This window comes from Chelonoidis abingdonii, chromosome 1, assembly GCF_003597395.2.
Source record: "Chelonoidis abingdonii isolate Lonesome George chromosome 1, CheloAbing_2.0, whole genome shotgun sequence".
In the NCBI taxonomy this organism is placed as follows: domain Eukaryota; kingdom Metazoa; phylum Chordata; order Testudines; family Testudinidae; genus Chelonoidis; species Chelonoidis abingdonii.
The window spans coordinates 33,438,172-33,457,549 of NC_133769.1; the positions used below are offsets into that span (position 1 = coordinate 33,438,172).

The following is a 19,378-nucleotide window of genomic DNA, read 5'->3' on the forward strand; positions in this document are numbered from 1 at the left end:
CTCTAACTCTCTCTGCTATGGCGACAAACAGTATTGGGGATTTCCTGATTGGTTTTGTTCTCTGACGATAAAAGGCCAAGGCTTATCATAAAGTGCGGAAGTAGAGTCTTCATTCTTCTACAGAAGCTTGCAGTTTTAGGATAAACAGGTAAGTGAATGGACTGGTTAAAGCGAAATTCCCAGACTACTTCAGGGATGAATTTGGGGGTGTAGATGTAAAGGAACCTGATGTTTATGGAACACAGTGCATGGAGGGTCTGCCATCATTGCTCCCAATTCACCAACCCTTCTCAGTGATGTGACAGCTATGAGAAAGGCAACCTTCATGGAAAGAAGTGATATGGAACACGTAGCTAAAGGCTCAAAGGGGGGCCTTGTCAGTACTAAAGAAATGAGATTCAGGTCCCATTGGGGCAGAATCTTCTGAGTAGGCAGGAAGGTCCTTATTAAGTCTTTTCAGAATCTATTGATTAGAGGATGTGCGATAATCAAGTAGTCCACAGGAGGTAGATGATATGGACTGACCACTGCTAAGTGAACTCAAAGAACTGATGGATAGACCCGATGTCTTCAAAAGACAGGATATCGTCTAAGATGAGAAGTTGTGGACACGAAGGATTCTGACCTGGACCATACGACTGTGAGAAGGAAGTGGAGAGGAGGTCAGCCCACCCTCACTCTTTTTCGCCTCGGTTGGCGGCATAAAGTGAGCCAGAGCACATGTGTGGACCGACGGATATTAATTTCAAATTATCTGGCTCTGAGTGCATGGTGCAGATGCATAATCCCACCGTGGAAAACAACTGGAATTACCACTCACAGAAGAATATTGATTCAGGGGGTTAACTGGACTCCTCTGAAACAGTCCATTTTTGCGTTTGGGAATAAATCCAAATTCAGATGCAGCAGACCCAAAGAGCACGCCTGTTTTGAAATGCTGTTGGTTACAATGATATCATCAAAAATTATCACATTACCATAAACTATCTTGTTACAATAATCTCTTCTCCAGAAATTAAAGCTACACATTCCGTGAAAAATAAACATGTAAGCTAATATGAATGAAATCACTTACCCATCATACTTGTATATATTAACTTCAAATAAGTTATCCTTAGCATGGTTAGCATGTTCAGTTACTATGGAGAAAGACAAACATATAGCTTAATAGGAAGGCTTGAGTGAATAAGTAAGTTTCATAAACTTATCAAGTAATGTTTCATAAATTCCATAAATTAAAACAAATGAATGTGGCTGTCAAGCAGAAAACAAGAGACAAGGTGGGTGAGGGAATATCTTTTATTGGACCAACTTCTGTTGGTGAGAGGTCCAATAAAAGATATTCCCTCACCCATCCTGTCTCTCTAACATCCCGAGACCAACTACATAGCATACAAACAGAAAACAAAACCATTACAATGTCTCGGCTTACCTAAATTTTTCATTACAATGAATTTTACAACAAGGAAACAACTGAGAAATACATGTACTACATAGGAGGAAAATTCTTTGTGTACAAAACGTTAAATGTAAATTTAAGTGTCACATACATGTATCTTTCACTGCGAGTCACTATCATTTAGTAATTAGTTCCATCAGGGTAACAACCTATGCAGTTTTAAAGGGCAAGTTTTATTTATTTAAGTGGAAAAAGCAGGATATCTGTTTTATAAATTAAGAGCTTAAATAGCTTGGATGTATCACTACCTACAGAATAGTCACCAGTGTACTGAAATAAATGGTGCATTGCTATATCACCCTCATTTGTGAATTGCAGGGCTATAGCTACATTAGCTAGAAATCAGTTATTCCATTTCATATACTTATTAATGCACAAAGAGTTCTAAAAAGACATTTTCTTAAGCTGTAAGGAAGAGTTGCTTTAAAGAATTTCATATCATATTTAATGAGAGATTGAAATAGATTATTACTCACTAATAACATCTGTGGAGATGGAAGCTAGACTAAACAATGGAGCCACTTTTTGTTCATAGATCCTCTTCCCTTGCCGTTTTCCTCCATATGGATTAATATATACAAGGAGTTGCTTTGGTCTAGATTCTGGGGATGGAGAAAACAAACACCCCACATTGTTAGGCACTTGAGTATAAAAACAAGCCAGTTATTACATTTAAATACATACTCTTATAAAAATATTTCATTAGTGAATAGAGGCAATTTGAATAAAAAATTGTATTAAAATTCCTCAGTGTGAGGATTAAGTGAGTTCCTTATTATATGGAAAGAGCAGCAGAAAGTTCATATTACTTTCAGGCAGTTCTGCAGTCACCTTGCCTTTCCACTAAATGAAATGACAATGGCATCAGAGCTACCAATAAGATACAAGCTAAGGTGGCAACTGGAAAGAGGCATATTATCTTCTCCTTGGCAAACAATAAGCATGGCAACTGTATGCATCCTGTGGGTGAGATGAATGTAGAAATATCCCTGTATAGAAGGTATTTCATAAATACAATTCTAGAAAATAGCTTTTGTAACAGGCAATTGAATGATCCTCCACGTGATAGGGAAGTGGTAAGTATATCTTGTAAAAGCGTATTCTGAACTGCAGGAAAAGGCTCTGAAGATTTGAACTCAATATAAGCTAAGAATACCTATCATAATTGTCTGAAGTCTGTTTGAATGGACTTCAAATTTTACCTCACAGAGACAATGAAGTCAAGGATCCAAACACACCTATCACAACAGAGCTATTCAACTAGACACCTTAAATGAGAATGTTTTCCACTGCTAGAGGGCTTTATCTGTGCTTTACTAACATTAATCAATTAAGATTCAAAGTATCCCTATGGAGGTATTGATTATTATCCCTATTTTAAAAAGGTAAGATTAACTAAAATAGACATTAGTAAACTGGCCAAGCACTAAGTGGAAATCTGATTGAACTGGAAATAGAATCTAGATTTCATGACAGACCTTCAGCCACACTGACCCTTTCTAAAACAGTTGGCAACTTAAGGCCAGTTAGCCCAAATTCTGAGACTCAAGTTGGGATGCTTTTCACAGATTTATATGTTTCAACAACAAAAAAGGACTGACTGAAAGTGCCAAAATCTGAATCTTTGCCAAAATCTGAATCTTTGCAAAAAAAAAAAAAAAGTTTTTTCCACAGAAAATTCATATATTTTGTCCAGCTTCATCACAAACATCATCCATACTGGAACATGGTGAAAAGCACCAGGATGGCTGAATTAAGACAACTTTTGACAGGAATGTAAGATGAATACTGAATGTATTACTTAGGTCTTTGCAAAGAACCAAGGTTATCCATATTACAGTACATGATTTCATATATAGCCAAATCGGACATTGCATAAACAAGACTTTTTTCCAGCACTGACTGCATATTGCAACTCATTCACTAGCCCTTGGAATCAGTCCTGTAAACCTAACGTTCATTTCATTCTTCGGCATCATGGAATAGTCTTACAGGCTGTACCAAAGAAATATTTATGCAAACACCTTTTTACACAAAAGATATGCCCTGTATGATTATTCAGAGAAAAAAATTAAAATGGAAGACAACGACGAAACTGGATTATACTCCTTTTTCTGCATCATCGTGGTCTACTAAATTTCAGACACCTCCACATGAACAAACCCATTGTAACTGGTGGAGTTGCACATACATTGCTGAGGGCACAATCTAAACAAAAAGCTGCATAAATAATTTTGAGCCCAATCTGCCCTGCAGAGCCTTTATTAATGGTGATATTGCATGGGGGGAAAAAAAAATCCACTTGACATTCAGAGCACAAGCTCAGCGTGCAGGCTGACCATTACATTTATTTGTATTTTTAAACTGAGTACGTTTAATACAGAAATTATTTAAAACAAATGAGGAAACCTATAGTGTCATTTTTACAAAGACATTCTGATAAAATTATGATTTCAAATGTGCTTGTCCTCAATCCCAGAAAAGGCACACTAGCTTCTCTCTCAGACACCTATTCCAGTGCAGATTTAGAACTCTACAATTCACTCTCTTGGTCCTACCACAAAAAGGGCAATCAGCAAGTTCACCTTTCTCAACATCTCCAGCATAGTACTGAATGTCATCTGATAAATTAGTATTTTATTAGAACAGTGTCCATAGGCCCTGATCAAGATTGGGGCCCTTATTTCATGTTAGAAGCAAAATTTCACCACTGTGTAGATGTGACAAGGTAGAGGAAGATATGGTCCCTTTCCTGAAAAGCTTATCAGTATGCGTTATACCTGAGAGGAAAATTGCACCTCTTAGCTCAGTAAGGAAATTTTCCAGGCAATATCAATCACACACATTCATATGTGCACCGATAAGCCTTAAGAAAAACTACTGGGCTCAACACTAGGGTGTGTAAGTGAAATTCTCTGTCCTTTGTTATACAGGAGGTCAGACTAAATGAGCCAATGGTCCCTTCTGACCTCAAAATGGATGAAACCAAAGGGTTTACATATTCAAGCTCCTGGACAGTACACTGTTAGTACCGGAATAACATTAAAACCATTCAACAATAATTCCCTCTATTTTTAAAGTAAAGTAGTTTTAAGCAACATTAAGATTCTGAACAAATGCCCAAGGCAAGTAAATTCCCAGTTAAGGCAAACACCTAGTTACAATAGGTGCAGAATGGGAAAAGTGAGTGAAGATTTTGTCTCTGTGGTCTCCTCCTTTCATAAGTAATGCATACGAAGTACTTTAAAAACAACGCAATACTGGTATTACAGGAACTATACAGCCAGCAACTACCAAGCACTCTGAAGTAGCTGACACTGGTGTGAAAACTGGAACTTGTTTTACTGGAAGAAACATTAACAAAGTTATCGTCAGATGTTTGTTCCCAATGTTTAAGACTCTGGGAAGTTTACTATTACTAAATAGTTACACTGGGCTTGTAGTCAGAGGCTCATCATTCTAGGTGCTTTATGAACACATAGATCTGGTCTACACTAGGAAATTAGGTTGGTATAGCTATGCTGGTCAGGGGAGTGAAAAATCCACACTCATGAACGATGGAACAAACTGACCTAACCCCTCCCCCTCTGCATACAGCACTAGGTCAACAGGAGAATTTTCCCATAAACCAAGCTACCGTCTCTTGGGCAAGTGGATTAGCTACACCAATGGAAAAAACCCTTCTGTCAGCATAGGAAGTGTCTTGAGTGAAGCTGCGCCACTGCAGCATTTTAAGCATCGACAAGCCCACAGTCCATGCTCCTAAGGGTTTTCAATCAAATACAAGTGATATGTGAACGTGGAGGTGGGGGAAGAAGAGCTTAAGCAGCAATGTATTTTTGAATCTAATGAAGTTTCAGGAGGTGCAGGAGATACTATGGATGGAATGGTTGTTCTGTAGTAGCATCAGCCCTGGCTAACATACAAATGTCTATGCAGTGGTGAGGGAATCCTTGTCAGCATGAATGTATGCAAAAACTCACACCACTCCAAACCTTCTGCCTCTCTTGAAGAAGTAGGCTAGGGCACAGGTGAGAGTCCCAGGAATGACTAATGGACAGTTCCCATTTCATGTGACCCATAGTGCTGAAGAGAGAGCCCCATTTTCCAGCTGTTTCAACACTCGATACAGATGTCCCTTTAGATCTCAGGACATCTGAGAAATACGAAAGCAACATCCTCTGTGCACTCAGCAGAAAACCCCTCTCATCCATTCAAGTACAATACTATGGAAAGTCTGCAGGCCCCACATTCTCCAGTGCTTTACACAGTCATTTACACTTGGACAAATAAATAAGAACCCTACTATTCTGATCTGTTAGGGTTTGACATTCACTTTCCATAGGCATTAATGGCTACGCTGCCTTGCACCTTGCAACAGTGGAGAATCAAATACTAGCTAGTTCAAATGGAGCACATCTCCTACCCGTCGACTGCTCTCCCTTAGGAGGGCATAAGCTACGCTTAAGGGCTTGAGTCAGCCACTTTAATAGAAACTTAACTAAACTGCTGCAGGCACCACGAAAATAATGTTGTATATTTCAGTAATTTAGTCAACTTACTCTGTAACTCAAGTAATTCTTTAAGTGCTTGTATCCACTGGTTACACAGTTGCTCATCAACGCACCAAAATGTTACTTCACTGCACCGCCAGCGGTGTTTTTGTGCTCTTTTCACGTAATATACTATATATATATAAAACAAAACAAAAAACATTTATACATTCTATATTTATTGCAACAAACCTGAAATGTACTTAATTGTGAGTTGAAGCCCTAGTTTTAAAGATCTGTGCAACATATTTAAAAGACAACATATTAACGGACCAAAAGACACTACTACCCCCTTCTAGAATGTTTCCATGTCTCATAATTCCAACAGGAAAACTTTGTGTGCGTGTTTGTAAGAGGAAAACAAAGTATTTTTCATGATTTAAAAACAGTAATTCCTCCCCCCCACCACCACATTTTAGCTTACAGTAACTGCTTAAATTCTAAAATGATTTTTTTTAAAGATACTTCTTAGCATGCCCAGAGGAAGGAACACTGGGTTATTACATGGTTGCGTACACAAAACACAGAGTCGCAGCATTCGTATGTGCCTCAATTTCTTTTGTTTCGAAAAATTATATACCATATAAAGTTTGCAAAGTTCATGTCAGAAAATACACCCAGTCCTCAGTACCACCTTTTAAAATCACATTTGTTTGCAGGAAGCTGAAAGGAAAAGGGTGAATCTGAAAGCCATTTTCAGTCTCTTGAGAAGCATGTGTGTGGGTGGAAGAGAACCACCAAAACATTTCTATTTTTCCAGTTTGAACCATGACACACACATCCCTATAGACTATTTTCTCACATTTAGTCCTTCTGTAAAGCCTTGGACAAGTACACTGCAGTCCCCTTTCCAGGGTTAGCTGTACGGAGGGTTGCCATTATATCACTAAGCAGGTTAGAGTACCACTGTATCTCACTTGATTGTACAGCTGAAGTGCTTACATAAAAGAAAGCCCTGACACATGGAAAAGTTTGTGAAAGATCTTTTTTCACACAGTCTGTTCATTAGTAATGATTGGAGTTTTCGTGAGGACTCATTTTCACAGCATCTCTTATTTGATTCTCTAGTAAAGTCAGACAGAATTTATGATGCCACAATACTTACTTTGCAACAGTGAGATGTAGTAAGCAAGGGTTATGACTTCATTGTGGGACCAAAGAGAAGGAGATGAGCCATGAAGGAAAGATTTTATTAAGACATCTTTAACAATAATAAAAAGCCAATAAAAAGGCTCCTGACCAATAGTTTTGTTTATAAAAAACTCTTTGTACCGCTTCTAAATTCAAATCTCCCTTTAAATAATCTAATCTCCCTTTAAATAATCTACAGATTACTACAGTTAAGCAATTACTGCAGAATTCTGAAAATAGGAGTGATTTCTCTACCTGTGAAAGCATGCGGCTTTGCCATTTTTTGCCATTTTCCACTACTACGCTGCTTCTCGTCAATTTCAGTTTCTTCTACAGCAATAATCTCAGAGGCGGGCACAAAACAATTTCCTGTACAAACACAACATCAATACATGAAAACTGAATGTTAATTCAAAAACATTAAAATAGTCTCAAAACATAAGTGTAAAATGTATATTTCAATTATAGGTGAATATCAGAGAAGCAGGTTTGAACAAAGCCATGCACAACCAAGGACATATATCAGAAATACAAGGTCAACACTAATCACTCAAAATTGGCCCAGTCAAGTGCCTATCACACTCCTGGTCCCTCCCCCAGTCATGACAAAGGCATATAAATCTTCAAATTAAGTGTTTTATAATTCTAACCATCGCTGTTTCAATCCTATTCCTGGTACTGAAGAAAAGCTTACTGTGTCTAATTTCTACATCACTCTCACATCATGATGATCTAGTTATACCTCTACCCCGATATAACACGAATTTGGATATAATGCAGTAAAGCAGTGCTCCAGGGGGGTGGGGCTGCGCACTCTGGCAGATCAAAGCAAGTTCAATATAACACGGTTTCACCTATAACATGGTAAGATTTTTTGGTTCCCGAGGACAGCGTTATATCGGGGTAGAGGTATATTTCAGAAGCCTGGCTATATAAAAGTGGGAAGTACATGGGGGTTGGGGGGGGTGGGGTGAGAAGAGATTTCACTGTACAAATAATTGTTAAATTTATCTAGTCTAAAAAGAGTAGGAGGGTGTGGCAGGCCAAACATAGCTATTTCTGTTTCTAAACAGACTCTAGAGCATAAATATAACTTAATTTATTGAATAAATATTGCCAGCTGCAATTTAACCACGATTAAGAGTATAATAATGGTCAGCTCTCTGGATAATCAAATAATAGAACTATTTATGTAAGGGGATTTCAAAATTTAGTTGCCTTGACCTGGCTAAACACGAAGCAATCAAGGGGAGGAAGGGAAGAAACAAAACGGAGAAAGATATATTCACATCTACTCTGCCTTTTTTTTTTTTTAATTCTACTGCTGAACAGTATAAGTTACTCAAATATTCTTCAATATTAAGGGCAATTCTGTGTTGCATTTACAATAAGCAAACTTTTACTGATGGCTCCTTTATGCTATATCCTGGACATGTTAAAATTAAAATGAGATATTCCAATTAGATACAATGTAAACAAAGATTCTGGATAGGATACTCATTGGCATGTTTGCGAGGAGAAGTAACAGAAGTCATATTGCTTTATTACACATCTTCTATACACTAAAAAGAAAAGAAAACTGTCTAACCTCGTAGGTAACAATAAATTCATACAAACTTTTAAATACATATTATTGCAAGAATTTTATGGCATGAGCCTAGTATCTGGGCTCATTTTACATTAGATAAAAGGTAACCCTACATCACAACCACCACCATTTTAGACACATCAAGAAAATTTCACTAATTGAAAATGAGAGAGGAAACTAAGCCAGCAGCAGGCAGAGAGTTAGCCCAAGTTTCACGACTCCTTCTGAGCGTGGCCAGACTTAAACTCAGATGTATTCCAGGCAAGAGAAAATTCCAGAGATGTACCTGCTACCAAAAATACTCAGTCCAGCAATCCCCTTAGGTCTTAATCTTGGGAGTTTAGTTTAAGCATTCTAGAGGAAGGTAGGCAGGCAGCATGGCAGAGAGGTATCCAAGCCGTAGGACCTGTATATAGATTTCACTGGAAACACTGATTCAACCAGAAGTTGACTGGCAGCCAGTACCACGTGTGGTACAAATACACAGTATGTTCGTCAGTCTAGATCAGTACCACTCTCTGGACAAACATTCTGTTGTGATGAGCTCCAACTGCTGAATCCCACATGTAATTAAGCTCTTCGACTCTGGGTAGCAACTGATCACTGTTCCTAAATCTGGGTCTCAGGAAAGCTCTCCGGGGTGCAGACCCTGTGTTTCAGACACCGTTTTTGGGCAGTGAGATGCTACCTAGATCCTAGAAGCGGTGCCTCAGATGCTTGGACTCTTTCTCCCTAGTCCATCTGGCTATGGGAGCTCTGGTTCCCTAGTTAACCCCTTAATTGCTATCACAACTTTCCAGACAGTCTCTGTGCTACAAATCAGACTCCTGCTACACAAAGAATGCTCAAAGCTACACTTAAGATTACATTTAAAACAGAAGTTCTAATACAACTGGCATTCTCAAATGAAAAATAGAGTTCATAAGCTGAGACAAAAATTGCTGAAACTGTCACATAGTTCTCCCTAGTTAACCCTGCCCTGAAGGCAAGAGAGACATTCTGAATTAGGGAAAGCTTCCAAGCAGCTTAAACACACATCTATATATTGTTAAATAATATTTAATGGGGCTAATAGAGTGCATGATGGGCACGAATCGGCCCTGTCTTTCTATATACTTAACTTCTATTTAAAAGAGGATAAGGGAAGTGTCTTGATTCCATCACTTCTATAGAGTGTTTTCAACAGCTGAGGGTTAGATCTATCTCTGCTTACAGCTTTCCCCAGACAGCAGTAACCTTAATTCACAATAAAGTCATTGGTTTCATTTCTGACTTCGACTGGGCAGTACCAGTGACAGTGATAAAAAGTATCTTGCAAATTCTACAGAAAAGCTGCTTACTCATTACTGGTGAATACTAGTTCAAACCATGGTTTGAGAAATCTCAGTTCCATCTAGGATGACTATACTAATTTATAAGGCCCTACTGTACTAGTGCTAGGCACTGTACAGACACCAGACAGGTCCACTGCTTTGACAGGACAAGGCTGCCTCAACCTCCAGCAAGTTAAGAAAAATGTACTCCATGATAAGGGGTAAAATTTCCAGCTCTCCCTCCTCCAATGCCAGTCAAAATACTAGCTCAAGTGTGAGACCAATACTGAGAACATTCCCACATAGTTTTGAAAAGTTGTCACGTTACCTACAGATGGACAAATGTCATTGAGATGAATATAGGGTCTCACTTACTCTGCCAACAGAATGTTGTGGTCAAAATGTAAGGTCAACAAACAGTAGCCTAGGATCCTTGTCCACTGCACCCTATTTCCTCCCCCGATAGAGTGGGTAGTTTCCACAAGTAGGTGCTCAACAAATTCATAGAGCAAGCTACAAAAGGAATCCTACTAAAAATCATCCCGCCCTGCCCCCAAACAGAATTGCTTTATCTGCCAACAGCCTGAAATATCATAACCACAAAAACCCACCCACAGAAGTAAATAGTAGGGTAACTCTCTGAGAATTTGTGGAGCAATTATTCCCCTTGAAAATAATCCATACTCCCAATCTACTAATCCCATACATCTCCAGAATAGTTTTACACTAGACTGAAATGTCTTAGTGTAGTTCATTGCCATTTACACTGGTGTGAGATCAGTATCAGACCCTATATGTAAAGTGTAGGGTATTATGGGCCTGTCTACACTACTGCTTAAATCGATGTAACTTACATCGCTCAAGGGTATGAAAAAAACACCTCCATGACCAACCCAAGTTACATCTACTTAAAGCAGTGTCCACACCATGCTATGTCAGCAGGAGACGCTCTCCCATCGGCAGAGCGTGTCTTCACCAGACATGGTGCAACTGCACCAATATAGCGCAATAGTGTAGACTAACCCGAAGAGTAAGAGTTAACCCTAAGCAAGGCTAAAGTACAATCCAGCAAAACTCCCAATCATCCCTTTGTGGAAACATAGAACTATACATATTATATGTACAAAGTTTCATGACTTATCTGTTCAAGTCTTTGTAAGCTACAACTGCTTGACTGAGTGGATTCATGCCATAAAGACCTTTACCCTACTTTTAATTGTATGTATTCTACAATGCAAGTCTCAAGACAGAAGCAGCACTGCTTCAGAAAAGCTGATTTGCCATGTAAAAACTCACGGAGCAGTATGTTAAACTCTGAGGCATAGCCAAGAGCATTTTCTGACACTTGGCTTTGTTAATATTCCTCAAGTAACAGTAAATAGTCAAATGATAAAATATTTTTAGTAAATTGTGAATATTAAATCCTGAGTTCAAAATTAGCATGTTACTTTAGATTATACTGTGCCAGGTATGGCAATTTCCTGCCATATCCTTGAATATCTTCATGTATTAAGTTTATGTATTAGTGGGGGGAGTTCAGGATTTTATGTAATCTCTCTTGGGGAAAGACGTGACAGATGTGAGACCCAGGAGTTCAAAGTCTATACTGAAAATGTATCAAAGAAATATGGACTTTTTGGATTTGGATTAAGTGGATTTCCCAGGGAATTCCTAGGCAGAGATTAATGCAATTTCCCAACCCTGGTTATGTGAAATCCCAGCCTTTCAAAGCTATGCCCTGCAGAGTAAGTTTTTGCCTGCTGATTTTATGTTAGCAGGAAAAGCTCAAAGGCCTAAACTCTATAAAGAAATAGCTGACCTGCAGTCTCTGTTCTGTATCTAAAAGCCATGGGGAAAACCTAGTTGTGGGTTTTTAAGAAATTAAATCTAGAAGAGCTGTAGATTGGAGTCGGGGGCGGGGGACATCCGGTAAGCTTTGAAGCATGTGTGTAGGTTCCTTTAAATATGTTTTATCTTTAATTCTTTTACCTTAAGAATAAAATGTGCTTGCTCAGAATGAACTCAGTGGTAACTTATAACTTGGGGTAATACATTGCTCATTGCTTTCCCTCCAAGGGCTAAGTGCAGGCACTGGCCTTTTAGGCAGTTTGGCTTGCTGGGGAGCCACACTGCCTTAAAATCCCTGGTCAGGAGGGAGAGACACACCGAGGGATTATTCTGATTTTACAGAAATCATTTTTTTAAAACAGATTGTATAAAGTCGAGTGCACGTGGCCACACTAAGCACATTGATTCGGCAGTATGCGTCCATGTACCAAGGCAAGTGTCGATTTCCGGAGCGTTGCACTGAGGGTAGCTATCCCATAGTTCCCACAGTCTCCCCCGCCCATTGGAATACAGGGTTGAGATCCCAGTGCCTGATGGGGCAAAAAAACATTGCCGCTGGTGCTTCTGGGTACAGCCTCACCCCTCCCTCCATGAAAGCAGCAGCAGCCAACTGTTTCGCGCCTTTTTTCCTGGGCGAACTGTGCAAATGCCATAGAACAGCAAGCATGGACCCTGCTGAGCTCAAGACAGCAATCATGGACGTTTTAAAAACCTCATGCATTCTCATGCAGTCAATGCTGAACCAGAACCTGCAAAGCCAGGCGAGGAGGAGGCGGCTATGGCAGCGCGGCAATGAGAGTGATAAGGACACGGACACAGAATTCTGTCAAATCGCGGGCCCCTGTGCTTTCAAGATCCTGCTGATAATGGGGCAGGTTCTAGCCACTGAACGCCGATTTTGGGGCCACGAAACAAGCACAGACTGGTGGGACCGCATAGTGTTGCTAGTGTGGGACAGTTCCCAGTGGCTGCGAAACTTTCGCATGCATAAGGGCACTTTCATGGAACTTTGTGACTTGCTTTCCTCTGCCCTGAAACACCAGAATACAAAGATGAGAGCAGCCCTCACAGTTGAGAAGCGAGTGGTGATAACCCTCTGGAAGCTTGCAACACCAGACAGCTACCAGTCAGTCAGGAATCAATTTGGAGTGGGAAAATCTACTGTGAGGGCTGCTGTGATGCAAGTAGCCAAAGCAATCACTAAGCTGCTGCTACGAAAGGTTGTGACTCTGGGAAATGTGCAGGTCATAGTGGATAGCTTTGCTGCAATGGGATTCCCTAACTGTGGTGGGGCGATAGATGGAACCCATATCCCTATCTTGGCATTAGGGCACCCAGTACATAAACCGCAAAAGGCACTTTTCCATGGTGCTGCAAGCACTGGTGGATCACAAGGGACATTTCACCAGCATCCATGTGGGATGGCCGGGAAGGGTTTATGACGCTCGCATCTTCAGGAACACTACTCTGTTTAAATGGCCGCAGCAAGGGAATTACTTCCCAGACCAGAAAACAACAGTTGGGATGTTGAAATGCCTGTCATTATCCTGGGGAACCCAGCCTACCCCCTGATGTCATGGCTCATGAAGCCATACACAGGCAACCTAAACAGTAGTCAAGAGCTGTTCAACTACAGGCTGAGCAAGTGCAGAATGGTGCTACAATGTGCATTTGGCCATTTAAAGGCACGCTGGCGCACATTACTGACTCGCTCAGACCTCAGCCAAACCAATGTCCCCATTGTTATTGCTGCTTGCTGTGTGCTCCACAATCTGAGAGAGAGAGAGGGGGAGACCTTTATGGCAGGGTGGGAGGCTGAGGCAAATCACCTGGCCACTGATTACGCGCAGCCAGACACCAGGGAGATTAGAAGATCACACCAGGAAGCGGTGCATATTAGAGAAGCTTTGAAAACCAGTTTCATCACTGGACAGGATACAGTGTGACTGTTGTGTTTGTTTCTCCTTGATGACCCCGCCCCCTGCTTGATTGACTCATTCCCTGTAAGCCACTCCCCCCTTTTGATCACAGCTTGCTTTCTAAGGAAATAAAGTCACTCTCGTTTAAAAATCTTTATTACTTAATTATAAAAAGAGGGAGAGAACTGACAAGGCAGCTCGGGTGGGGTTTGGGAGGGGAATAGTAGGGAAGGAAAAGGCCACTAAAAAAATTTCATAATAATGAGAGCCTTTTGGTTGGGCTGTCCACTGGGGTGGAGTGGGCGGGTGCACAGAGAGTCTGCTCCCCCGAGTTCTTACTCGTCTGGTGGATGAGGAGGCTAAAAAACATGGTGAGGGGGGAGGGTGGTTATATAGGGGCTGCAGTGGCACTCTATGATCCTGCTGCCATTCCTGAAGCTCCATCATATGCCAGAGCATGTCAGTTCGAACATGCAGCAGCCCCAGAGTTGCATCCCGCCACCGCTGATCTTCCTGCCGCCACCTCTCATCTCGAGCATCTCTCCTCTCATCTCCTCACCTTGGTCCCTCCTGTCCTCACGGTCACTAGCATCTTTCCTGCACTTTGCTACCACGTCCTTCCACTCATTCAGATGAGCTCTTTCCTTGCGGGTCACTTTCGTGATTTCCGAAAACATTTCTTCTCGTGTCTTTTTTTCCCCCCACCGCCTTATCTGAGATAGCCTTTGGGATGGAGGAGGGAGACTTGAAAAATTTGCAGCTGCATGAGGGAGGAAAAAGGGAGAGAAGTATTTAAAAAGATACATTTTAGAGAACAATGGTCATACTCTTTCACGATGAACAACACTATTCACCTTACAAAGCACATGTGTTTTCACTACAAGGTTCCATTATGCATCTTAATATTGAGTGCCTGCAGCTTTGGTGCTAGAGATCACAGACGCAGGTCCGGGCAGCAGAATTCAGCTTGCATGCAGCCATGGTAAGCCATTGTCTTTCATCTTCTGCAGCCTTCATCTATTCAGCGTCTTCCTTTCCCAAAGAGCAAGCAAAGCCTGTTGAGTGCTGCTCCTTTCCTGTTAACGTGCAGCAGCAGAAACCACCCCGTGGCTGGTATCATGGAAGATCACTGCTAAACACCCCCCCTTTCCCCTCCCCAACCATGTGGCTGGTAGCAGGAAAGATTCCTGCTAGCAAAATGCGGAGAAGCTCAGCGCCATTCGTGCCCCTCTACCCCCGCTTGGCTACCTGCAGTGACGGATTTCTTTTAAGCAACAGGCAAGCAGACCAGTAGGAATGGCCATCTCTGTCCCCTTAATTAAATTCCTGAATTTCAACCAGGTTACCATGAACGATATCACTCTCCTGAGGATAACAGAGCGAGATAAAGAACGGATGTTGCTAGAATGCCAGCAATCACCGGGACCATACGCAGCTAGGCTTTGTCATGCAATGATACCAGATTACTTGCTACATGCATGGCGTGGTCAAGTGTCCTACCATGGAGGATGGAATAAAGCAGCGCTGCCCAGAAATCTTCTACAAAGGCCTTTGGAGTACCTCCAGGAGAGATTCATGGAGATGTCCCTGGAGGATTTCCACTCCATCCCCAGACATGTTAACAGACTTTTCCAGTAACTGTACAGCCCGCGAATGCATCCCAAGTCCTCAGGGCAAATTAATCATTAAAAAACGCTTGCTTTTAAATTATGTTTTATATTTACAAAGGTACACTCACAAGAGGTCGCTTCCACGGCTTCAGTGTCTGGGCTACTGGCTTGGGAGGGTAATTCCGTCTGGGTGAGAAAAAGCTCCTGGCTGTTGGGGAGAACGGAGTGCTGTGTGCTTTCTGCAAGCTCATCCTCCTCTTCCTCCTCCTCGTCTTCCCTGTCCGGAGAATCCTCAGCCATGGCTGAGATTACCACCCCCACCTCAGAATCCACAGACGGGGTGGGGTAGTGGTGGCGGACCCCCCTAGAATTGCATGCAGCTCAGCGTAGAAGCGGCATGTTTTCGGCTCTGCCCCGGACCTTCTGTTTGCTTCTTCGGTTTTCTGGTAGGCTTGTCTGAGCTCCTTAACTTTCACTCTGCACTGCACTGAGTCCCTGGTATGGCCTTTGTCCATCATAGCCTTGGAAATTTTTTCAAATGTTTTTCCATTTCATCTTTTGGAACGGAGTTCTGTTAGCACAGAATCCTCTCCCCATATAGCGATCAGATCCAGTACTTCCCGTGTGGTCCATGATGGAGCTCTTTTTCGATTCTCAGGAGACTGCATTGTTACCTGTGCTGATGAGCTCTGCGTGGTCACCTGTGCTGGTGAGCTCTCCACGCTGGCCAAACAGGAAATGAAATTCAAAAGTTCGCGGGGCTTTTCCTGTCTACCTGGCCAGTGCATCCGAGTTCAGATTGCTTTCCAGAGCGGTCACAATGGTGCACTGTGGGATACCACCTGGAGGCCAATACCGTCAATTTGCGGACACACTAACCTTAATCTGACATGGCAATATCGATTTCAGCGCTACTCCTCTCGTCGGGGAGGAGTACAGAAACCAGCTTAAAGAGCCCTTTTTATCGATATAAAGGGCCTCACTGTGTGGACGGGTGCAGGGTTAAATCAGTTTAACGCTGCTAAATTCAGTTTAAACGTGTAGCATAGACCAGGCCCAAGAGAGGTAATGTCTGCGAGCTGGAAACCTGAAGCGGGAGCCCTTCCTGGACCACAGAGGGGGAATATGAGCATACCTAGCTTAAAACTGTAACATATATACATTTAAATACACAAGCACCAGAAAAACGTTAGAAACTCTGGCTACTATTGTGTTTCCAACCCCTTAGCTCCTCATCAACTCTTCAGAATGACGTTAGGATAACTACCTGATGTAACTGAAGTTCATCTTATTTCTTTTAGATATATCCATTTCAAGAACAAGATCTCAGCATACAGTATGCTACTTATTGCTTTGCTAATACACATTTTATGCCATATTGGCAAGTGACAATACTTAGGGTTCTCTCTTTCCTTTATACGTAAAGAATAAAATGCACATCACTGTTTCATTGTGACACACAAGAAAACGAAGAACAGTGAAGGTCAGTGTGGAATTCTAATCAAAAAAAGTGCAAGATCATCGAGTCACAAACATGTAGGGCTGGAAGGGACCTCAAGAAGTCATCAAGCCCTGTGCTAAAATAGGACCAAGTAAATCTAGATCATCCCTGGCAGGTGTTTGTCCAAACTGCTCTTAATAAACCTCAAATGATGGTGATTGAAAGCCTATATCCTACCCTTAACTATCCTTAGAATTAGGAAATTAGAAAATTTTTCCTAATATCTAACCTAAAACTCCCTCGGTCATTTAGGATTAGTAGTAATGGGCTTAAAGGGACATAGCAAACAACTGATCACCATCCCCTTTATAAGATCTCTTAACATATTTGAAGACTTATCTCCCCTCAGTTTTTTTTTCTAAAGACTAAACATGCCCAGTTTTTTAAAACCTTTCCTACAGGGCTGTCGATTCATTGCGATTAACTCACATGATTAACTCAAAAAAATTAATTGCATTATTCGCAGTTTTAATCACACTGTTAAAAAACCGAATACCAAATGAAATTTAGTAAGTATTTTGGATGTTTTTCTACACTGTCATATATTATATTCTGTGGTGATACTGAAATCAGTATATAGTAGTTTTTATTACAAATATTTGCACTATAAAAAATGATAAAGAAATACACCTCTACCCCGATATTTCACATACAACGCGGTAAAGCTCTGACACGCTGCTCTGAGCAGCATGTTAAAGGTGCCGGGCCAGGCCGAGGCCAAGGGGTTCGATAAGGGGCAGAGGGTCTCGGGAGCGGTCAGGGGCTCCCCCCCCAGAGTCTCGGGGGCAGGAGCTATGGGAGGACACTTTTGGGGGCCCCGCAGTCCCAGGATGGCCTGGGGGATTAGCAGGGGCCCAGGAGCAGTTTCCCTCACCCCCGTCCCAGCTGTGTCGCTCGGAGGAGGGAGCTTGGGGAAAAGGTTCGCCTCGCACTCACCAGCAGTGGCAGAAGTGGAGAAGCCTGTCTCCAGCCCGCTCCACTCTGCCAGCTCCCAGCCACAGGTGAATACGGGGGGGGTGTCCTTTCACCAACCTCCCCGCACTCACTGGCAGCGGGAACCAGAGTAGCCCAGTCCCAGCCAGCTCCCAGCCATTGCGCTCCATTTCCCGTCACAGGTGAGTGCAGGACCTTTCCCCAGCCGCTCCCCGCACCCCGCGACACGGCTGGGGCCAGGGCAAGGAAAGTGGGGCAGGCCAGAGCCATGTTGCTCTGCCTCCCGCTGCAGGTGAGTGGGGGGGGGGGGGGAATCCTTTCTCCAACCTCCCTGCACTCACTGACGGCAGGAAGTGGAGCGCCATGGCTGGGAGCTGGTGGAGTGGAGCGGACTGGGGCCAGGCTGCTCTGCTTCCCTCCACTGCCGATGAGTGCCTATTGGGAGCGGGGGGTGCGGTGCTTAGGAGTCAGGACAGAAAGGGGACAGGGCGGTTGGGTAGGGGTGGGATCCTGGCGGTGATCAGGGAATAAGGAACAGGGTGGGACAAAGCAAGTTTGATATAACGCAGTCTCACCTATAACGGTGAGATTTTTTGTCTCCTGAGGACTGTGTTATATGGCAGTTGAAGCAGGAAGGGACGTATGAATCTTCAGCGCCTCTGGCACGCAAATATCTTGCCATGCCAGCTACAACAGTGCCATGAGAACACCTGTTTTCACTTTCAGGTGACACTGTAAACAAGCAAGCAAGTAACATTTTGTTTACATTTGCAGGAGATACTTGTTTATCTGAGCGACTGGCTGAACAAGAAGAGGACTGAGTAGCTTTGTAGGCTCTGAAGTTTTACATTGTTTTGTTTTTGAGTACAGGAGTTTTTTTATACATATTTCTACCTCTGTTAAGTTCAACTTTCATGATAAAGAGATTACACTACAGTACTTGTATTAGGTAAACTGAAAAATACTATTTCTTTGGGGGGGGGGGGGTTGGTTTTTTTTTTGTTTTTGTTTTTTTTTTTTTTGTTTGTTTTTTTATAGTGCAGATACTTGAAAAGTGTTCCACTCTTGCTGTCACACTTTTACAGCCCGAGGTCTGTTCCAACCCTAATCTTCTATGAATATATGCGCATATTGCACTGAGCACTTAGTATGATAATTTCTCCCATTGACAAACATCAGCTTGTAGAACTTCTCATTACACACTTCCTACCAGTTTTATTTTAGATTATTCAGTTATATAGGAAGAAGTGATGGGCAACCTTCAATACAGGGGCTGCGCCACATTTCCCCATAACTTTCACTTAGGCTACGTCTACACTACAGGATAAATTCAAATTAGCTTAAACCGATCTTATAAAACAGATATTATAAAGTCGATTGTGCGCGTCCACACTAGACACATTATTTCAGTGGTGTGCATCCATGGTCCAAGGCTAGCATCGATTTCAGGAGCACTGTGGGTAGCTACTGTAAAATAATGAGGCCAATAATGTCGATTTCCATCCACACTAACACTATTCCGA

The 19,378-nt window shown here is 42.0% G+C and overlaps 1 protein-coding gene across 4 annotated transcripts in view; it reads right to left on the minus strand.

Moving 5' to 3' along the window:
• CERK (ceramide kinase) overlaps positions 1-16,340 on the minus strand; it is a 66,927-nt gene extending 50,587 nt beyond the window's left edge. For 2 of the 4 annotated variants that reach the window (XM_032768198.2, XM_075064990.1), the window contains exons 1-6: positions 15,550-16,338; positions 14,371-14,571; positions 7,399-7,512; positions 6,022-6,144; positions 1,936-2,061; positions 1,076-1,139 (exon numbers count right to left, since the gene is read on the minus strand). In XM_032768198.2, the coding sequence (XP_032624089.2) occupies positions 1,076-1,139; positions 1,936-2,061; positions 6,022-6,144; positions 7,399-7,512; positions 14,371-14,571; positions 15,550-15,721 (800 nt within the window). In that variant the 5' untranslated portion in view covers positions 15,722-16,338. Of the gene's footprint in view, positions 1-1,075; positions 1,140-1,935; positions 2,062-6,021; positions 6,145-7,398; positions 7,513-14,370; positions 14,572-15,549 lie in introns of all 4 variants that reach the window. The other 2 variants (XM_075064983.1, XM_075064987.1) reach the window with 2 other exon arrangements.
• Positions 16,341-19,378: the final 3,038 nt, after the last annotated feature.